Raw genomic sequence first — 20475 nt, 5'->3', positions numbered from 1 at the left:
TAACGAATGAACAAATACAAAACTTTAAAAACTGTGAAAGACTGCCACCGAGAGTAAACGCAATGTATAGACAACTGTCCTGGCTTGAGCAATGAGGAAAGTTGACTCACATTTATAGTGAATCCCTGATCGCAACAATCACCCTGTGAGCGTCGACCTGGGAATGTGCTGCTGTATACTTCAGTGGTGGATTTTCACACAGTGGGAATGCAAACGCAAGTACCTTTCAAAATCTCCTCCCCCTACATTTGATCGATGTCGGGCATGTTCATTTTTTTCACTGATTTTTTTTTACTTTTTTTTTTTTCAACCTCTCTGATGGAAGAAGCCGAGCTCTTTCACGAGCCTTGAATTCGAAAACATAAATAAAAAGTGACAGTATACATGAAGTAAACGCAGCTCCGTTTGTGCTAATCCTCGCTCAATTAGTTCATTTACTTCAATGATGTCAAAGTTCTCTGAGAAATGGTAAAGGGTGGTTTATACCGTAATGATCTCGGTTCTCACCTCTCCTTATCCTTCCCGGAAGGAAAAGTTGGGTGGAGGAGGATTCCACTGTTTTGTAGCTCATAGTCAGTAACACGTGTCAGCCACTGTGCAAAAACACACGAGTCGCATCATCAGTGAGAACAGGAATAGGGAAGTGGACGTCAGTCACCTGCGTTGCGCTCGAGAAATAAGTTACCTTCTTGATCCAGAAGTTGTACTCATTGCTTCCAAAGGTCTTTTTCATCCACAATCCATATATGTAGCCAGAGATGCCTTTCAGTACCCAGTCATCCGTCCTGGGAAAGAGGAAAAAAATTAAATTGAAAAACAACAAAAAAAAAAACTTTGCTAATCAAAAAGGACGAACAGCAATTGGAGCAATCCATCTTAGCAAAAGGAAAAACAAAACAAATATATATATATATATATATATATATATATATATATATATATATATATATATATATATATATATATATATATACATACATACATATATATTGAATGGGGTTTTTAAAAAACAAATCCATCCATTATGGTGAACAGACTACACTGCCTTACATTCGTCATTTCACGTTTACCAGGATCTTTTGTGATTCCTCGTGAGTTCAACTGTGAAGGTTTGTCGGAATGGACCACACACTACGATAAAATGACGATGTTGTGGGGGATTTTGTGATGCAGCTGTTATCATTTTAAGCATGTGTGCTGCCCTTCTTGCACATATTTGGTCAAAGGGGAAAAACCTCTCAGTTGAATTTCAAGCCATGTGTATGACAGGTATAAAAGGTCGGGGAAAAAGAAGAGTTGAAGGGTGGGTGGGGGAGGGGAGAAATAGGAGTCTGGGAAAATAGAGGTTGGGGAAAATGGGGTCGGGGGGAAAATTAGGGGTCGGGAGAAAAAATTGGGGTTAAAGAAAGAAAAATATATTGGGGGGTGGGGGAAATCGGGGTCAGGGAAAAATTGGAGTCAGAGCATAAGCGTACCAAGAGATGCGGGAGATGAAGCAACCAAAAAACTGCTGAGCGAGAGCCTTGGCGGTTCGCTTGCGGGTGATGGGAGTCTGGTCCACGATTGAGCTTCCGTGCAGGAGGCTTGTGCTGGAGGTTGATTGAAGAGGAAGTCAGAAAGAAAATAAGTTAGAGCTCTCATAAGTCCAGGACATTTTTGTTAGTAGTTCTTTGCTGTGTCCATGGTCGTAACTAAGGACGAAGCATGCATTTAGGACAATGGAGGAGGTGGTGATGAATGTTCCATGAACTGGGTTTAGACTTTCATAGCAGTCTATAATTTTCTGGAAAGTTAAGCATGGATATTACTCCAATAAGGAGCAGAGGGAGATAAATCACACAACAGATAGTTACTTGTTCACTCACACAACAGTAAAATCATACAATCTTATACATATATAAAGCTGAGCTTGTGTCTGTGGGTCAAAAGCAACGCCCATTCTGCAGGCCACAGCCTCCCCTCTCTCTCCCACAGCGTCACATCAAACATATATGGTATATTGTTGCGGTTCTGGAAACCGCATGCCGCGAAGGCAATGGCACCCATCATAGTGATCCCCAGACAGATGTTTCATTAATATACGTGCAGTTAGACCTTCCCCTCGTGTCTAATGGGTTTGCGGGACGAAGTGCATTGCGTGGGTCTTATAGCTGGGAGGAGGATATTGGGACCATACTCTGTGCAGGGTGTTGGTGCTGCTTAATCATTCTCCTTGGCCATTGGGCACAATCCTGGACGTCGCCACTCCGCCACAGTATACCAGCATGCTGGCACTCAATCTGCCAACCTCAGAAGGATGACAGGTCGAGTTAACCCCACCTGGTATTAATTCAACAACTGAGCGGGATTTGAACTCAGGACCCAAGGATCCAAAGCCCACCACCCTAATAATTCAGCCAACACCAGGCATTATAGCGAGGTCTAATTATATCTCCATTTTCCATTCAATCTCTGTCTTCATTCCAACTCTTTCCTCTTATTCATGAAATAAATCAAAGCAGGCACCGCACCCAGATGGCCACCCGTGAAAATCACAGCGATAACCTCCACCACCAGACTGTACAGAACGCATGAGCCCCGCGATAACTTCCACCCACTGTACAGGACGCACGCGGCGCGCTCTTTCATTTGAATCTGCATCCAATACTTATATCAATCTTCTTTTCAACCCTGATTTCATCCAATCCTTTCCTTCAATCCATGATACAAAGTGGAGCAGGCGCAAATGCATAATAACAGACATGCACGCAGCCCTGTGATAATTACCATCGCACTGTATGGGACGTGCATGGCGCACATCTTTATTCGGGTCTGCGCGCTGCTTTACAATGGTATCTCACCGTCGACCTTTGTTCACCACCTCGGCCACCAACATCTCCTCGCACCACCGCCTCGATGCAGTCGCCACCAAGCAGGTGCAAATGCACGGCCCAAATTGCTCGGGAACAAGCCCATTGACCAGCGCCAACCTCAGAGTGCCTGGGGTACCCGGACAGGCATGCAGGACCGACGCGACCCTCAGCCGGTCGCCGGAACACGGCCCGGGAGTTCGGTGCAAGGTGATTCATGTCGCGGTGTTCGGTGCAAGACAATTCCACAGCTCAGCCATATCTTGCCGGATGTAAGAATGAGACCACTTCCGGCCATAGGGGCTAGGCAGTGTGGGGCCAGGGTCCAAGAGGAGCGCACAATTTGGGTGACGACGCATCGCTTCAGGTCGTCACCCCCACCCTAAACCATGGGGCTTATAAAAGGCGGATCGTGAAGCCGTTTACGTCTCGCCTTGCTTCGCCAGCTGGGATCTCTACATTCGGCTGCTGCTCCACCTGACTCCACCTTCCACTCGCCCACTTACCCGCCTTCTGGCTCCATCCACCGCCCTTTTCGCCTGCTGGCTCCACCCACCGCCCTTCTCGCCTGCTGGCTCCACCCACCGCCCTTCTCGCCTGCTGGCTCCACCCACCGCCCTTCTCGCCTGCTGGCTCCACCCACCGCCCTTCTCGCCTGCTGGCTCCACCCACCGCCCTTGTGGCCTGCGGGCTCCCCCCACCGCCCTTCTCGCCTGCTGGCTCCACCCACCGCCCTTCTCGCCTGCTGGCTCCACCCACCGCCCTTCTCGCCTGCTGGCTCCACCCACCGCCCTTCTCGCCTGCTGGCTCCACCCACCGCCCTTCTCGCCTGCTGGCTCCACCCACCGCCCTTCTCGCCTGCTGGCTCCACCCACCGCCCTTCTCGCCTGCTGGCTCCACCCACCGCCCTTCTCGCCTGCTGGCTCCACCCACCGCCCTTCTCGCCTGCTGGCTCCACCCACCGCCCTTCTCGCCTGCTGGCTCCACCCACTGCCCTTCTTGCCCATCAGCCCCACCTATTCTCTGGACCAGTGCGGAGCACGCGCTGAGCCCGGACAGCAAGTAAGCAGGAGACAACGCGCCGACTCTCGAACTGGGATCGCTCGGCGGAGCGTCCCCCAAAACGTACTGGATAGTGCAGTCGGCCGACCGTGCAAGGTATTGGGAGGCCATTAGCCCTCATCTCCTCTCCTTTCTTCATCGGTGTGTGTGTGTGTGTGTGTGTGTGTGTGTGTGTGTGTGTGTGTGTGTGTGTGTGTGTGTGTGTGTGTGTGTGTGTGTGTGTGTGTGTGTGTGTACTTGTCTAAGTTAAGAGTGTGGAAGATATATCGGAAGAAGTCTGCTCTGTGTCCGCTTTCGTAATTTGCTTGCCTTGTTGTTGCACCCGAGTTCCTTACTATCCCTGCTTGTATCCAATAATAAATCCATTCACTGTGCCACATATTTCTCCTCGCCTGTTTGTTAATAAATGCTTGTGCAGAAATGTTCCCAGCTCGTTTTTCTCTTTTCTTTCATTGATCCAGCATGGTTCGTATCCTAGCCTAGCCAGGACTTTATCTCCCAACGATCCATTCTGCTCGCCGGTACGTTCCTTCGCAGTGTCGGCAGGGTTGAGGGATTAAAAAAACAGGAGGGAGACTTGAACGAATGAGCAGTGAGAGGTAGGGAAGGAAGCATGGGGTGTACAAGATGGATACAGAGGGAAACTCAGGAAGGAAAAACTAAGTTTTGAATGAGGTGAGCTGGGTGAAAGCTTTGAGGGGTAGAGGGTTAATGTTAGGATGTGGGTAATTGCAAATCATCCAAGCCCTGACAGTGGAGAATACACCACAACAGTGTTTGATTCATTCTGTTTCGCCAAGTACATGTCAATCAATTATGTCTATTAATTATGTACTTTGGGAAGAGACATTCTCGACCCCTTTCGGCCTCCTTAGACCCTTTAGAGCAGTGGTTCCCAAACAATTTTGTCCATGACCCCAAATTTGAAATCGCATTTGCCTCGCAACCCAAATGATACTGGTACCTACTTGGTACCAGTACCTATTGTCAGAGAAAATGCTTTTGACATGAAACCCCACTCAAAAACTGAGATTTTGAAGGGGGGGGGGGGTTCAAGTTTGGGTCATAACCCTGGGTTTGGTAACCCCTGCTTTAGAGTTTAGACCCCTCGACTCCTTGACCTCTGAGACATTTAGATCTCTTGGTCCCCCTGAACTCTTTAGACAACTTCAGATCCTTCAAACCCTTTGGACTCCTTTAGACCATAACTACAATTGGAAAATACCCTAACACCCTTGAGACCCTTCATAACCTTTTATACCCATAAAGACCACTTAGACCCTTTAGACCTTCATACCCCTCTCGATACATACCACACAAACATCTATTGGCATTTTGCAAAATACGGGCTATACTATTTTCTGCAAGTAATGTGCAAACTCCACCTAACTGGAAGGTGTGTACTCTGTTGGTTTGAACAGAATTTGCATATTGGGTCACTGAATTGATTCACCAATCAAAACCAAGATAAGAAGCATATTGTTTTTGAGGTCAAAAAGATCAAGGAGTCAAAGGTTAAGGTGGCATAAAATCATCAATTTTCATCCTATTGACTTGGAATTTGAACAGAGTTTACATATTGGGTTACTGAAACAGATTGTTTGAGATCAAAAGGTTGAAGCTCAAGGTAACAAAAAATACCCCCGAGCGGGAGTGCCGGTCATCTCTGCCAGAGGTCGACAGAAGCAAAATCAAATTAGGGGCATCTAAAATCGAAAGGTGAATTTCAGGTCGAATTCGCTTTATTTCAGTGTCGATCAAGTCGTATCTCGGCCACAGAGTAGAGGAGCATGATGACGTCAGCGCGCACACGCAAAACCTTTACGTGACTCAACGACGCGTCTGTTCTCGCGCGTGGTGTCACGTGACGAGCCATGACGCGGTGGACGAAATAATTTTTATACAATCATAAAACGTCTCTTTTGCACCGGAATTTTTATAGAGACCTGTAAAGCGTGTTCTAAAACCCTCAAAAATGTAAACATTAATCTCCCAGACCCCAACAGTAAGCATTCCATCGAGGAGACAATTCTCGGCTTCATCACGTGCCTGCCAGAATCCGTGGCATCTCGGCACCCACACCCACCCACCCAATGCATTCAATGCATTTTCCTCATTAAAGGTGAATTTCATGTCGAATTCGCTTTATTTCAGTGTCGATCAACCTTATGCAGTGCGAAAGGTGGAAGCAAAATTGAAATTGAAGTTAAAATCAGCGCGGGAGACCGTGTTGAGGTCTCCGGCGCACCACGAGGCGGATACAAACTATAAAATCGGAACGAGAGCAAATTTGAAAAAAATGGCTCATGTTGTTCTAAGATAATAGTCCATAGTATCTGAATCACGAATAACATTTGATCTCTCTTGATAAATGAGGGAGGAGATACGATTTGAAATAGACGATTTTCGCAACTTTGACAGCCTCGTGATGTTGACCGTGACCTTGGACGACCTTGAAAGTTATATCGTTGTGCGTATCTCATCGACCTCTATCCATTCCACTATTGGTTATTTGTCTCCACTCGGTTTGATTGTGGACGGATGGACGGACGTACGGATGTACGGACGTACGGAAGGATGTACGGATGGGCGGACGGACTTCGAGACTGGCTTTATTAGGTTATCTAATAATGCTGTTTTTGAACGTACCTAAAAAATGAACAATTTTCATTCCAAGGGAAATATGAATAGGATTTGAATATTGGATCAGAGAATTGGTTTACCAGAAATCAGAATAATCGATTTAGCTGTTTTTACATCTTAGCGGTTTCTATGACAACAATTTCACCTCATTATAATCAAATGGGACTTTGTGTGAATTCATGACCACCATACCTCAATCATTTTTCAACATATCAAATTGAAACGTATGCCATTTATTTGTACATACCTTGTATGTGTAGTATACGAGAGGAAACTATTGCCAAATTTAGTCAAAGGTCAAGGTAAAGGTCAAGGTCAAGGCCATCCAAAACACGCCCTCAGCCCAATTACAAAATGTATCAGCCAAATTTGTTCCGCAAAATGGATCAATCATGTAAAACACTTCAAACAATTTTTGAAATTGTAAAATTGCTGTTTCCATGGCAACTATTGTTTAATTGGATTTTGCATGTACAGTATCGTACTATGTACAAAATCTTTCTCGTTTGCTTGCTTAACTTATATGCACTCCTGTACCACTTGATGGAATGAGTTGAAAACTGGTGGCTGTACTCGTTGGGTGCAGTGGCAGGTTTTAGGCAGTAGCGAGTGGGGAATGCTTGCAGACTGCAAGCAGATACTAGGGTGCATCCGATGTGCAGACACAATAAATACTGGAAAATAGAATTTGACGTGAATGCATCAATGGATATGCCTCTGCCTGTGTTCGATGTCAAACCACTGTAACGCTTGATCTCATTCAGAGGTCACATGAAAAATAAAATGTCACATAAGAGGGAGTGGGAGAGAGAAAAAGAGATATGTGGAAGACTGAAAAACATCAGATGCTTCCAACTCGAGTTATGGTCTGCAAAATTATTTTCAAAGGGCACATGACCTTTGACCTGTTGAACCCAAAATTTAATCTGTTCACCTTTGTTTCACTGTCCATACTTGTGCCAAGTTTAATTTAAATCCATTCTGTGGTTCACAAGTTATTGTGGCAACAAAGATTTTCAATTGAAGGTCAGTCACATGACCATAGACCGTTGACCGTTGACCTTTTCAACCCAAAATCGAATCGGTTCATCTTTGCATCGTAGTACATACTTGTACCAAGTTTGATCAAAATGAAAATCAGCTACTTTCAGCTAAAGGTCACATGACCTTTGACCACAAAATTGATTCGGTTCATATTTGCATCCTCATACATACTACGTTCAGTAGTACACAAGTATTCGTGGTAACGAAAAATCAGCGACGCATGCAAGGACTGACGCTCAGCTGGACGGACAACCCGGAAAAAAATCATTCCTCCAGCTGCGGAAGCATAAAAAAAAACCCATACCCCGGGAAACACGGTTAGGGGGAGGACCCCAAATCTTTTTCTGTAAATGTGTGTCATATAGCACCACCTGATGGAAGCCGGTATTATTTGCTGGTGTTATAAATTAGTGCACAACACATCCAACACATTGCATTGTTGCAACAGCTGCAGAAGCAGTACAAACCTAAAAATGCTCATCGAGGCATACGATGACGCATCCGTGTATGCCTCGTCCACAAAAACCGTCTTGTAGCAGCTATACGGATACCGGCATGTCAGGATCTCCTCGTAGAACTCAAAAATCTCATGCAGGTAGGTGGTGGTGTGTTTCAGCAGTGGCAGTAGATGTGGTAAGCAGAAATGTGTCACCTGTGGAGATAGGTCTACCATCAGTCACAATACAGACGTATCAATTTGAAGCAGAATATTATTCATCATCAAAACCATTTGAAGCAATTTTTGTCCATAAAGCTATACTGTCTATAATCTCGCCAAAACAAAATGTAATTAAAGTGAACATGTCAAGAATACAATAAGTTATCAATTACAAGTTTGAGTTGAGTGTTTGTGGGTTTACAGATGGCAACAAAATGGAGTCAAAAATTTTTTCCCCAATTTAAAACATTTTGGAGTAAAAGCATGACTATTCCAATGGCATCAGGAAACTTGACTGCCAGGAAAAATGTGCTTAACTCATCCAACAGGACAACACTGTTGTATAGTGCACATGAGTTTGAGGGGTCAAGTCTGGGTTCAATTCTCGAACCAACCAGACAAACTATCAGCTTGGTGGTTCGTGTGTGAGTCGAGAAAGTTGCATCAGCGAGTGAAATCCCTCGGATGGGACGATGAGCTGGAGACCGGCCAACTAACATCGATTGCTGATGGACGGAACCCCAGTGTCTTTCAGCAAAGGTAAAGAGTTATCAGCACGCTGACTAAATCTCTATTATAATACCAAGCTTGCACACTAAAAACTCGGCTCACCGTCACACGATCGCTATGAAATTGCTGTGGCACTTAGCGGACATGCCGACAATGTTTGGGAAGTCTTGGCGTTCCATAGTACCACTTGCATTTTGCACAATGCGTATTTTTGTCATTCCCCGTGTAAGGTCTGTCGTCTGCTACCAGCTATGTTGTACTGCTATCCCGTGAATGTGCACGAGTATCGCTAGTTAAATTTATTTGTGCTGCGTATCTACACAAAGTCCAACCGACAAGAGTTGGGGATCTGGCACCTCATCACACACCGACCTAAAATGGTACAAAGCCTAAAAAAAAAATGAATGGCATAAGTTACAATGCATTACACAGGCTAACACAATTATTAATTTATTGGTTCACGAGTCAGTAAGTGACCACTCTAGTCGTTATTGGTGTCTGTCTGTCTGTCTGTCTGTCTGTCCCGAGCATTGCTCCGTGGGTTTTGATCCAATCCTGATAAAATTTTGGTGGGAGGTTTATATCATGATCTAGTTGTGTTTTCCTGAGAATGGGCGTGCTGTGCCCATTATGGGCGGAGCCACGCAAAAAAAAAAACGTGTTTTCATGGGGTAGCTGGTTTCAAGTTACATCTTCTCTGAGGGGGTTTGTCGAATCTGGCAGAGGTTTCGGTATTTGGTTAGCCCAATGGCACCTGCATAGCCCCATGGAGCTCGATTTTTAATTTTAGTCCCAAGGTCAAGGTCACAAGGTCACGAACTTAAAAATGTCAAAAAAAATCAATAAATTGGGCATCGAGCTCCTCGGGTTTTCAACTGTTTCGAATGAAAGTTGGTATGGAAGTCGTGCTCTTCGAGTACTACAACTTTCATCATCTACATTTTTCCTGATTCCCGCTATAAAAAAAAATTTAAAAGGCAAACTACGTTTAGGATTTCGAAATTCGTGGTCGATTTGTAGTGCTCTTCGATGACTGCAACTTTGATCATTTACGTTTTTCCCCGATTTCCGCCAGTTTGCCCGTGGCGTCCCCTCGAAGGTAAAAAAAAAAAAAAAAAAAGGCGAACCGTGTACATTGCTCGTGAACAATTGCCATCTCCAGACTTGTATGTCATAAAATCATATGGTAATCAAAAGGGACAGTGATGACTGGGGTGAGTTAGTGAAATGAACCACTCCATCACTCTAAAAAGCCTGACTGACTGACTGACTGACTGGAGATGAGATGACTGGAGATGAGAGTTAGGTGCACCATTATGACACTGAGAGTAAGAGTAGGTCGATTAACGTGTTCAGAAGCGGGCGAGGTGAATCGTGAGCACCTTCAAACTATCTTGCTTACCAGCTGCCTTGAGGTACAGGTTTTTTTTAAACCAAAGGCTAAGGGTACGATCATTGAAAGAAAAATGGTTGGCATCAGAAAGGGCATCAGGCCGTAGAAACAGCACCGATTCATGATGGTAGCTCAAAATTACAACCGGAGTAGAGCCCAAAGTACAGTGGACATGTTCAGCCTACGTCAAAAGGAAAGGTGAACGACCTGCAAAAAAAAACACAGCTTGATGAACTCAGTAATCCTTAAGATGTGGACCTGACAAAGCTCAGGGTGCCCAGTTAAAGGGAGGGATAATTGTGAGAGATGGAGTGGCAAATGTCTGAACGACGACAGGTAGATCAAGAGAGGTGGTAGAAATGTTAAGTAGAATGAGGTGAGATATTTGTTGCGTTCAAGAAGTAAGATGGAAAGGACAAGGAACTAAGACAGTCCTACAGGAAAGGCGATGTAGGTTCTTTTGGTCTGGAGGAGAGGAGACAGAAGCAGGTGTAAGTGTACTCATGAAAGAAAAGCTTATATACAGAAAGTCTTACAAGTGAAGAGCTATAGTTGCAAGGATTATGAGGCTAAGTTGATTATGGAAGTGAAGGTCATGGTTTATTTTGGCATATTCACTTCAAATTAACTTAACTGAACAGGAGAAAGAACGATTTTGGGAGTAACTTTATTTTGAGTTTCATTCAAAGGAACATCAGTGCAAGAGGAGGCCCAATGGGACCGTCAAGCCTGTGCAATGGTTGCCAACCTATGGTTGCTTGCCCATGTTCCATCCTTCCTCAATGCTGAGTGTCAGGCAAGGAAGAAGCATGTACCATTTTTAGGGTCTTTGGTATGACTCGGCCGGTGTTCGAATCAACGCCCTCCCAGACTCAGAGTGGATACTCCAACCATTATGCCAATGAGTCTGCTTAAACTTAAGATTATTGTTCATGGATTAGATGTCATTAATGGAGACTTGAATGGACATGTTGTGAAAAAAATTCAGATGGTTTTTTTTTTTTTTGTATACCTTGGTCGAGGCTCGTATGAGAGCTAACACACAACTCACAGCAAGGAGGCATGAGACAAGAGGGTCGGGAGTGGAAGGGACAAAACAGTGGGGAACAGACACATTAGGTGAACTGTGGAAGGGAGAGGGATGGGGATGGGACGGGGAACATGGCGAAGAGAAGATGGACATTTCAGGGACTTTCAGGAAGGAAAGCAGGAGAAATGAAGGAAGTGGGCTTGGGTGGATTATCGGGGGTAGAAAAGATCGAGGATTTGGATGGGGGAAGATAAGAGGTGGTGGTGAACAGCTGTTTTGAAAGCCTGGAGGGGAGAATGGGAAAGAATAGAGTGAGGAAGTTTATTCCAAAGGCGGGAAAAAAGAGGAATGAAAGAGTGAAGATGAGCAGTGATTCGTGATTTTGGTAGTTTTACCAGAAGGGGGTTGTTGGCGGACCTTGAGCGCCCTGTGGAAATGTGGTGGGGACAAATCGCAAAGAGAGCAGGGGGGGCAAGGCTGGAGAGGAGTCGGTAGAAGACAGAAAGACCACCGACCAACCTGCGGTGATTGAGTGAGAGGCCCAAAGACTCAGCTTCATTGCGGGAGATGCCGATGATCTTAAATGCCCTGGTTTCGACAGCGTGAAGCCGAGAAAGGTGGGAGGCAGGAGCACCAGCCCAGAGGGGAGAGCAGTACTCCATCAGGCTACGGACAAAAGCTTTGTAGGTGGTCAGGAGCTCAAGAGGGCCGAGGAAGGACTTAGCACGACGGAGGATTCTCAGTCGGCGACTGGCTTTTGAGGCGAGGTTGGAAATGTGACTTTCCCAGGAAAGGTCATGGCAGATAGTGAGACCTAGAAGCTTGAAAGAAAAGACTTCTTCCAGAGGATTGTTGAGAAAGTGGATGGGGGGGTTTTGTAAACGGTCCTTTCGAAGAGATATAGTGAGAGTGTGAGATTTGTCTGGATTGAAAGACATGTTCCACGTGTTGGACCAGTTTGTGATTTTATCCAGATCTGCAGTGAGCGAAGAAGCTGCTGCTTGCCAGTCTGAGGGATGACAGATGGTACGGCAGAGGGTGGAGTCGTCGGCAAAGAGAAATAGAGGATTTTCCAGAGAGTCCGAGAGATCATTGATGAAAACCAGAAAAGGAACAGGGCCCAGAACGCTACCTTGAGGAACTCCAGCCTGCACAGGAAGAGGGGATGAAAGAACTCCATTTAGGGCCACACGTTGACTGCGACAGGAGAGGAAGTCTGCGAGCCATGAGTGGAGATGGCCTTGAATACCATGGGAAGAGAGTTTGGTGAGTAGGGCAGGGTGCCAGACTGTGTCAAAAGCACGTGATATGTCCAGGGATACGGCTCGGATTTCCTGTCTGGCATTGAGGACCTCCATCCATTGATGGGAGAGCAGAAGCAGCATATCCAGGGTAGAGTGACCTGGTCTGAAACCAAATTGATGATTGGAAATCAAGCCATTGGAGAAGAGGAAGGATTTCATGTCTGAAGCGATGATGGATTCCATCACCTTGCTGATGATTGGGAGAAGGCTGATTGGTCTGTAGTTACAGGGATCTGTTTTTGCACCTTTTTTTATGCAGGGCAGTGATGTTAGCAGATTTCCAAGCTGATGGCAGATGACCTTGGGCAAATGAGAGGGTGAATAGAACAGAGAGAGGGTGAGCAAGAGCAGAAGAGCAGGCTTTGAGGACACGTGGGCTGATGCCGTCTGGACCGGTTGCAGAATCTGACTCGAGGTTTGAAAGCAAGCTCTCCACCTTGTCAGGAGAAAAGGATACAGAGTCCAGGGACAGTTGGGTGCGACTGGGTAAAGTGGGTAGAGATAGTGATGGGTTTAGGACACAAGATTTAGCTGCAAACACCGAGTTTAGACATTCAGCTTTATCACGTGTGGAATCAGCAGAGCGGCCATTTGAGGTAAGGGAGGGGATGGAGGGGGAACATACACCAGAAACAGATTTGATTAAACGCCACCAGGATTTTGAGGAGGGAGAGAGGTTTGAGAGTTCAGACTTGAGATGAGAAAGATGTTGTTTTCTGGCTCTCCTGAGGGTAGATACACACTTGTTCCGAGCTTTGTGGAAAGAACTGAGATTGCCCTCAGTTGGGTTTGCTTTCCATGAGGCAAAGGCAAGTTGTTTCAGGACAACTGCCTCGCCACAAGCTTCAGTAAACCAAGGGCGGGAGGAAGGGTAAGACAACTGAACACGAGAGGGGATAAATCTGTGCATGAGGGAGAGCAAGTTTCTTTGAAAGAATTCCCAGGATGAGTTGATGTTTGAGAAAGTAGTGATAGGAGACCAGTCTGTAAGTTTGAAGGCTGCTCGGAGACCCTGCCAGTCGGCTTGAGTGAAATGCCAGACTCGACGGCGGTGAGGTGGTTCTCTGATAACAGCCAGAGAGATGTCCACTTTGACAAGGACGTGGTCAGAAGAACCAATTGGAGCGAAGGAAGAGCAGCAGGTTGTGGAGTATTGTACGAGGGTTTTAGTTATGGAGAAAGAAATGTGGTGGATGAGTATATACAGGAAATGTCTGAAGCTACAGGCTTGTGAATACCGACCCGGGACCCACAACTTCCTGTTGGTCCTCCAAAACACGGGCAGCATGTCTGTTATTGTCCTTGAGAGCATGCGGGTTCAGAGAATGGTACAGCATCACAGGCTTCGTTATACAGCCCCCTTTTGCATTAGCACAGAGATCAAGATATACCCAGTCCTTTGCGGCCTGAAATCCTGATGCTTTCCCCTCACGCTTCGAGATAAAAGGTCGCGTTGGCATATTTTTCAAAAACAGGCCCGTCTCATCAGCATTGAACACCTACTTTGGCAGGTACCCCATCTCCTTGATGAGCTGCGCTAATTGAGCAGGAAATGTTTCGGCCGCTTCGTGGTCTACGGGGGCACACTCGTCTGATAGTTTAACATTGCGGAGATCGTACCGCTTCTTGAAGCAGTCAAAGCATCTCCTGGTTGCTCAGAATTTACTGGGGCTGCTTGTACCTACATCACTCATTGCATCACCCGTAGCCACAACTGCATCACTCGTGCGAGCGCAAACCCACGCCAGCCAGATACACGTACATAAGTATCGTGCCTTTGCGTGAATGGGAGGTTCATATAAAGGCATGTTCTGTGAGTTGTCCTCCATCCATATGTTGAGAGCCTTTTTCAGCCTTTTTATATGGACGTCCCAGACCTGGGTGACCTGTAACACTTTCTTGGATCGCCTTCTCGTTCTTCCGTATGTAGTGAATGGTGGATTTGTCAAGCCACTCCATACAGTCTGCCCAGAGGCCACACTCCCTACTCTCGAAAGCCAAACCAGCAGCTCCAATTTGTTGCTCAAGCTCATCACTTTCTTCTGCTTCTTGGCAGTTGACGCATCTCCAGCACTGGTCTTGCACTTGGGAGGCATGTTTGATGAGTGAGTGGAGCAAGAGGCCAAACACATGTTAAGGCAGTGGGACGAGAAGAACGATTGAGACCCAGGACACGCTGCACATAAGTAGTCAAGCAGGAATTGTGAGTAGCTGCGGGAGAGGTGAGTAGCCTGCTCATTGTGTGTGGGGGATGTTAGCGGTTGATAACGTCTTACACAGCTGGTGGTAGATGCGGTGAAACGTTTTAATTGTTCGGGGAGGAATTTGTAATTTCTTCAGGGTGCCAGCAACAGCTAGCCTACTCTTCGCGAAGGACACCGTAGGATCTTTAACATCCACCAACTAATTCAGGCAGATGGGACATCCACTGTGAGGGATGACACACATTGATGCACCCTGCCTGTGAAACAGCGGAATGACAGTTTAAAGTTGGGTTGGGATTCAAACCTCGGTTAAATAGCTTAGTGGCAGGTGTGTGTACCTCTGGTGTCTTGACCATACAATGGAAAACAAAGGACGAAGTAAATATGGATAAGACCAAGTTTATGATTATAGTGCAGCAGATAATCATAACAATCGTGCAAATTATGACTAAAGCATGAAAATTTTACCAGTGTTAGTACATACCATAAGCTTCATTTTCATATCGGGAGGTAAGTCAGATTTGACCTCTGAGGATAGTCAGAGGTCAATGACCTCAATTACATTGAAATTGTCATTTTGTCATGATTCTGGTGCAGTTTGTCTGTTTTGGGAATCATTAAAAAGGTATGTTGCCATGTGTTGGCCCCTTTATCTTCTGGAGAGCCTTTATACATAATCACAGGATGCAACCATGACTGAACAAGTGCTTTAAATGAGGTCAGTGACCTCAGAAAACAAATTTATTGAAATACACATTGAGGTTATTGTGGTGTCCAGAACAGCCTTCATGAAATCGTGTTGTAAGATCATCTGTGCAACCTTAATTTTCAATGTGCACTGAACAGTGAACATAGTCTATAAGCTTAAAGTACAGTGAGGTCAGTTACCTCAGACACATGTATAGTACATACCGGTACATGTAATACACACACATTATCCATATAGACGCATAAATATAAAGGTGTCTGATTGCACCCAACAGTCTCCCGAACATGCACATAATGCAGTGCACTTGAGTGCAGCCTTGGTGCACTTGCAGCGGCCGGTACATCCCTTCTTGCAGCCGCAGTGGATCAGTTCGTGGCAAGATTTTGATGCCTCTGGCAGTGTCGTCCAAAGAGGCTGCCACCCAGAGGCTTCCTTTGCCCAGCCCCAGGCAGATGGGATTGGTAACTCTGGATTCAGGACCAGAGTTTGGTTCCAGCAGTTGCCCTGGAGAGATGCATGCTTGATGTGCTGCCTGTGTTGGGGGAATGTTTTCTCTAGCCCTAGACTTGTGTGCGAAGAGCTGTTTCCTAGCATCGTTCACTTCCATGGTGTCACTGGTGCGGTCATACATCAGCACAACGAAGCGCTCCAGCAGTGACATTGACTCCTCACTGACATCACTTGGCATGCGTAAGAGTTCTTCAAAGGCATCAGTCACCTGTGGGAACACTTTCCAAATCTCCCAGGCAGTCTTCTTCCCTCTGCCAGTGAAAGAAGACACAGTGTCGCACCTTGTGAGGGCATGGAAGATGGGGAGAGTAGCACATCGTCTTGGGTTCATGGTGGCAGCCAGTTGGTGAACAGCTATGTACCGGAAGCTGGATCCAGTACCAAGAGCTATCCACAGCTCGTCAGGATTGATGTTGTTGAATGAAGCCACAGCCAGTACCACAACATCAGTATCCACAGTGCGTATGGCCACCTTCCTGATCCCCTTCTGCACAGCATCTGCCACACGTAGAAGCAGGCAAGTGTCCGCCTCCTCGTGTGAACATGGGCCGAGGCTAGTCAAGTCGGACTCGGCAGGAGAGCACAGGACCTCAGTTCCACATGTTGTATAGATTTCCTTGCCATCTGCTATTGGAAGATGAATGGCCTCTCGTGACAGGAAACCAAAGAGCTCAGTCTTGTTTTGATCCACACGAAGGAAGTCCTTCCAGTTCTTAGGCATGACGGTAGAGGGAGCCACTCTCTTCCTAACGCCCTTGCCCCTCTTCTGTCTGGTCGTGCCTTTCAGGCTGTCAGGTAGATATACATCCCAGATGAGGTCGAGTCTGTTGACCTTTTCGAGTTGAGTGGAGATGTAAGGTGCAAAGACTGTGTTCACATACTCTTCAAAGGTCTTTGCCGTTACAGGATTGAGCATTTGAACAATAGCTGCTCCGTCAGGGATTGTGGCATCAACCCCAGGTGCGCTTGTGGTTTCGGGTTGGTCTGATTTCATGCAGTGTAGTAGATCTGCTTTGACTCCAAGGCGCAGTTTTCCTCCTGTTGATAATGCTGGTGGGGCTGCCTGGTTCTCGTGGCAGAAGAACTGGTCCAGATCCCCATCACGTGATTGGCAGGCAATATACAGCCTCGAGAAGAGACTACAGTCACTCTTCACTGCGGCGAGTTGGTTCTGCTGCTTTGACTGCGTCTTGGTCTGTGGCCGACTGAAGAGTGGCAACTTGTTCTTGGGCAGTGTTTCTGTAACTGGCTTCCTGCATAGTTCCAGTCTTTCTTCAACAAACTTTGTGTACTGCTCCTCACCAAGGGACTCAATCTTCCTCACAGTTTCTGCTACTGGGGTGTCCATGATGTCTCTCATGTCAAGGACCAGTAGATCTTGAGTGTTCTCTCGGAAGGGATTCCCCATCTCTTCAAACACTGCTATAAGTGCTCTGACATCCTTCATAAAGGCTGCTTGCACTCCAGGTTTCTGGTCATGGTGAAGATGCCCAGTGTCGTGAGCACGGCCATGTCCTCTTGTCACCTGCTCTTCAAACTCTGCAGTGATCCTGGCTATTTCTGGCCCTGCCACCATCCAGCGTCTGAGTGTCCCAGGGCTTCCTGTCAGTCCAATAGCTCCACCAGACCCTTTGATCACAGCGTTGTTCTGTTCATGACATTGGTCAATTGCTATGGCAGAGAACTTGTTTCTGGTCTTGTGTACCACAAACTTCCCAGACTTGAATTCTGCCAGGACATCTGGGTGTTTGTCATCAATATTTGATTCATTGACATCAATATTTTGATATTTTTAGGTCATTGACCTCTCACTGTCCTCAGAGGTCAAAGCTAGACACCTGTAAATAATTACCAATGCTGTGTGGAATATGTAGACACTTTTATTGGAACACAAATGCATGGTTTGTACATCATAAACATGTTTACCATTAACCAATGATGCCAAACATCAATATTTTGATACTTTGAGGTCATTGACCTCTCACGGTCCTCAGAGGTCAAATCTGCCTTACCTCCTGATCTGAAAATGAAACTTATGGCATGTACTAACACTGGTAGAAATTTCATGCTTTAGTCATAATTTGCACAATTCTTATGATACGAGAGATTTTATCAGCTGTACTATTAGCAGTGAAGTAAACAAAAATGAAAGTGGAAAGTGGCCATGTACTCTGTGTGGCAAAAGTGTTTGGGCAAACTCGATTCAGTGTGCTGCTTTGTGAATGGTGGTGCCACAACAAATGTAGTGGAGTGAAGGATAGTTTCAATCAGGCAGGTAGGTATATTTAAATGCGAGGTTTAAAAGGAACGAAACAGGTTGATCACACGATAATGCAGTAAGATAAGGGATTTGGAGTGGAAATTTGAAAGGGTGAAGAAATTTTGTTATTTAGGAGACATGTCAGATGTCAGTTGGGGAGGAGGAGGGTCTGTAATGACTAGGATAAAAGTAGCATGGAATAAATGAAAAAAAGTTTGGAGGTATTCTAACAAACAAGGACATACTAGGGCAGGAAAGTCAGCAGTGTATTTAGCCTGTGTAATGGCAGCCCTATTGTGGAAGTGAGACTGGGGCCATTAGGAAGGAAGATGAAAGAGGAATATAAAGAACAGAGATGAGGAGGTTAAGATGGATGTGAGATATTTCAATGAAATATAAACAGTGGAATGAAGATCTGAGAAATGCGCTTGAAAAAAATTGTGGTATCGAGATCAAATTGAGAAAGAGAAAGCTTGGATGGTTTGGTCATGTTGGGAGAAGTATTGAGGATGAACCCTATTAAGAAGCTTGCAATTTTTGATGCTAATGGCAAAAGATCAAGAGGCAGGGCAAAGAAAACACGCCAAGAACCTGTGAACGACGACATGAAAAGATTAGATCTGAAGAAAGAAGATGCAAGTGAAAGAACCAAATGGAGATATGCCATCAATCGACCAACCTCCTAAATTAGGCGAAAAGGTCGGTACATAAAGACGATATATGTCGCAAAACAAACAAGAATAAGGAATTAAACTTTGCTAAAATGACAATACACCTTGAAAGTGAGGTGTGTCCAGAGGATGCTATCATTAAAGGAAAAATGGGAGGTGTCTGTCGACGTTACAGACGTATGAGAAGCAGGAATCAAAGCCATTAGGCCTCTCTAGATCTCCACTGCAGTGTCCTGGATTTACATCTGCCAAGTGAGTACCGTATGCAAGTGCATGGGTCAGAGTTCCTCGTCTTCTCCATCTTACTTCTTGAACACAACAAATATCTAGCTTCCTTCCACTTAACATGCATGCACATTACTTTGAGTGGTGGTAAGGCCTTAGTTATTTTATAACTTGGTTTACGCAGTTCTTCAGCTAAAATGTAGAGTCGGTAGGTCGAAATATAAATATAAATATAATTTCAATTTTCAGAAATTATATATTTTTATGATTTTTTTTTTTGGATGTTCCATGGAAAAGACAAGGGTTGGTGGGGGGGAAATAAATATAAATCCCAGACCAGGAGGATCTAAGAAAACATTGAAGATGGAAGACCATTCAAATGCAGGATGCCCATGTTCACTGTATCATCTGATGTGAAAAACAATAAAGAAGGATTAAAACTTGTTTTTACAATATAGTCTGGCATGTTTTTCTTATAGAAACCTGTTGGATCATCAAATAAATGGAAACAATGCTGAGAAAATTACTGTCCAAGTCGTAGATGTGTGCGTGCATAGTGCTGGATATGATTAAAAAAAAGGTGTCTACGAGGAGTCAACATGCTCAAAACGGTCAATCAGAGCCATAACCAGCTCTCACTTTTCAGCGGGCATCTGATCGTACCGTCTCCCCATCCCCATGGGCACATCAAACGCTGATTTCTGGTCCGTTGAAGGCGGAATATCAGCATCTCGCAGGGAAACTTTGATGTACTTAGCACCAAAATCTTTCAATACGAACAGCGGTGTACAACTTTCGATGGAAACAAAATTGGCATGATCGAGAGTAGCCTGCGAATCATCCCTGTTGCTGCACTGAATTGATGCAATCGTTCGGCCAGAATATTTGTCGTCAAGATGTTGCGTGATTAAATCACCAATAGAGTCACTCAAATTTATACCGCTGACATACTTCTTAACAATCACTTTCGCCCCAGAAACCACAGTTAATCTGAACCACGCTGGCCACTGCTCAGACACCATGACCAAAGACGACTGCGCAGTTTGGTTAAAGGGGACTCGGCATTTTGGTGTGCGTACGAAATTATATTTTGAAAAGAAATGCCAACGTTTACATTTCGGGTTTTGAAACTTTTGCACCTTTGGCGGAAAATGTATAAATATAAAAGGCTAAAAATGTGTTTTATATTTATATTTCATTTCGGCAAATATACCGTCGGCGGATCCGCAAACCAAGTTATAAAATAACTAAGGTCTAAACAGGAAAAAAAAATGAGTAAAGAAGTGCATTGCAAACGAATCTTCTTTACTTGACAAATTCGAAATATAAATATGCAAGATATTTGTACAGGTTCTTAAAAGAGTAAATTTGAATCAGCTGTTAAGACTTGTAACGATTCATTA

At 45.2% G+C, this 20475-nt stretch overlaps 2 protein-coding genes across 4 annotated transcripts in view; both read right to left on the bottom strand.

Annotated features, from left to right (window-relative positions):
- TAF2 (TATA-box binding protein associated factor 2) overlaps window positions 1-20475 on the bottom strand; it is a 129226-nt gene that overhangs the window by 99810 nt on the left and 8941 nt on the right. For all 3 annotated transcript variants that reach the window (XM_085853727.1, XM_085853728.1, XM_085853729.1), the window contains exons 7-10: window positions 8066-8250; window positions 1476-1589; window positions 686-785; window positions 508-593 (exon numbers count right to left, since the gene is read on the bottom strand). In XM_085853727.1, the coding sequence (XP_085709853.1) occupies window positions 508-593; window positions 686-785; window positions 1476-1589; window positions 8066-8250 (485 nt within the window). The remainder of the gene's footprint in view (window positions 1-507; window positions 594-685; window positions 786-1475; window positions 1590-8065; window positions 8251-20475) is intronic.
- Window positions 15562-20460, bottom strand: LOC147012668 (uncharacterized). Its single transcript, XM_085853726.1, is given in 2 exon segments — window positions 15562-15938; window positions 15940-20460. Coding segments are annotated over 2 exon segments (1860 nt in total). The 5' UTR covers window positions 17493-20460; the 3' UTR covers window positions 15562-15631.

Source organism: Eptatretus burgeri, chromosome 14, assembly GCF_056783735.1.
Source record: "Eptatretus burgeri isolate ZD-2024b chromosome 14, Ebu_testis_v1, whole genome shotgun sequence".
Lineage (NCBI taxonomy): Eukaryota > Metazoa > Chordata > Myxini > Myxiniformes > Myxinidae > Eptatretus > Eptatretus burgeri.
The sequence above is the reverse complement of the archived record's forward strand: the minus strand, read 5'-3'. Positions and strand labels throughout refer to the sequence as shown.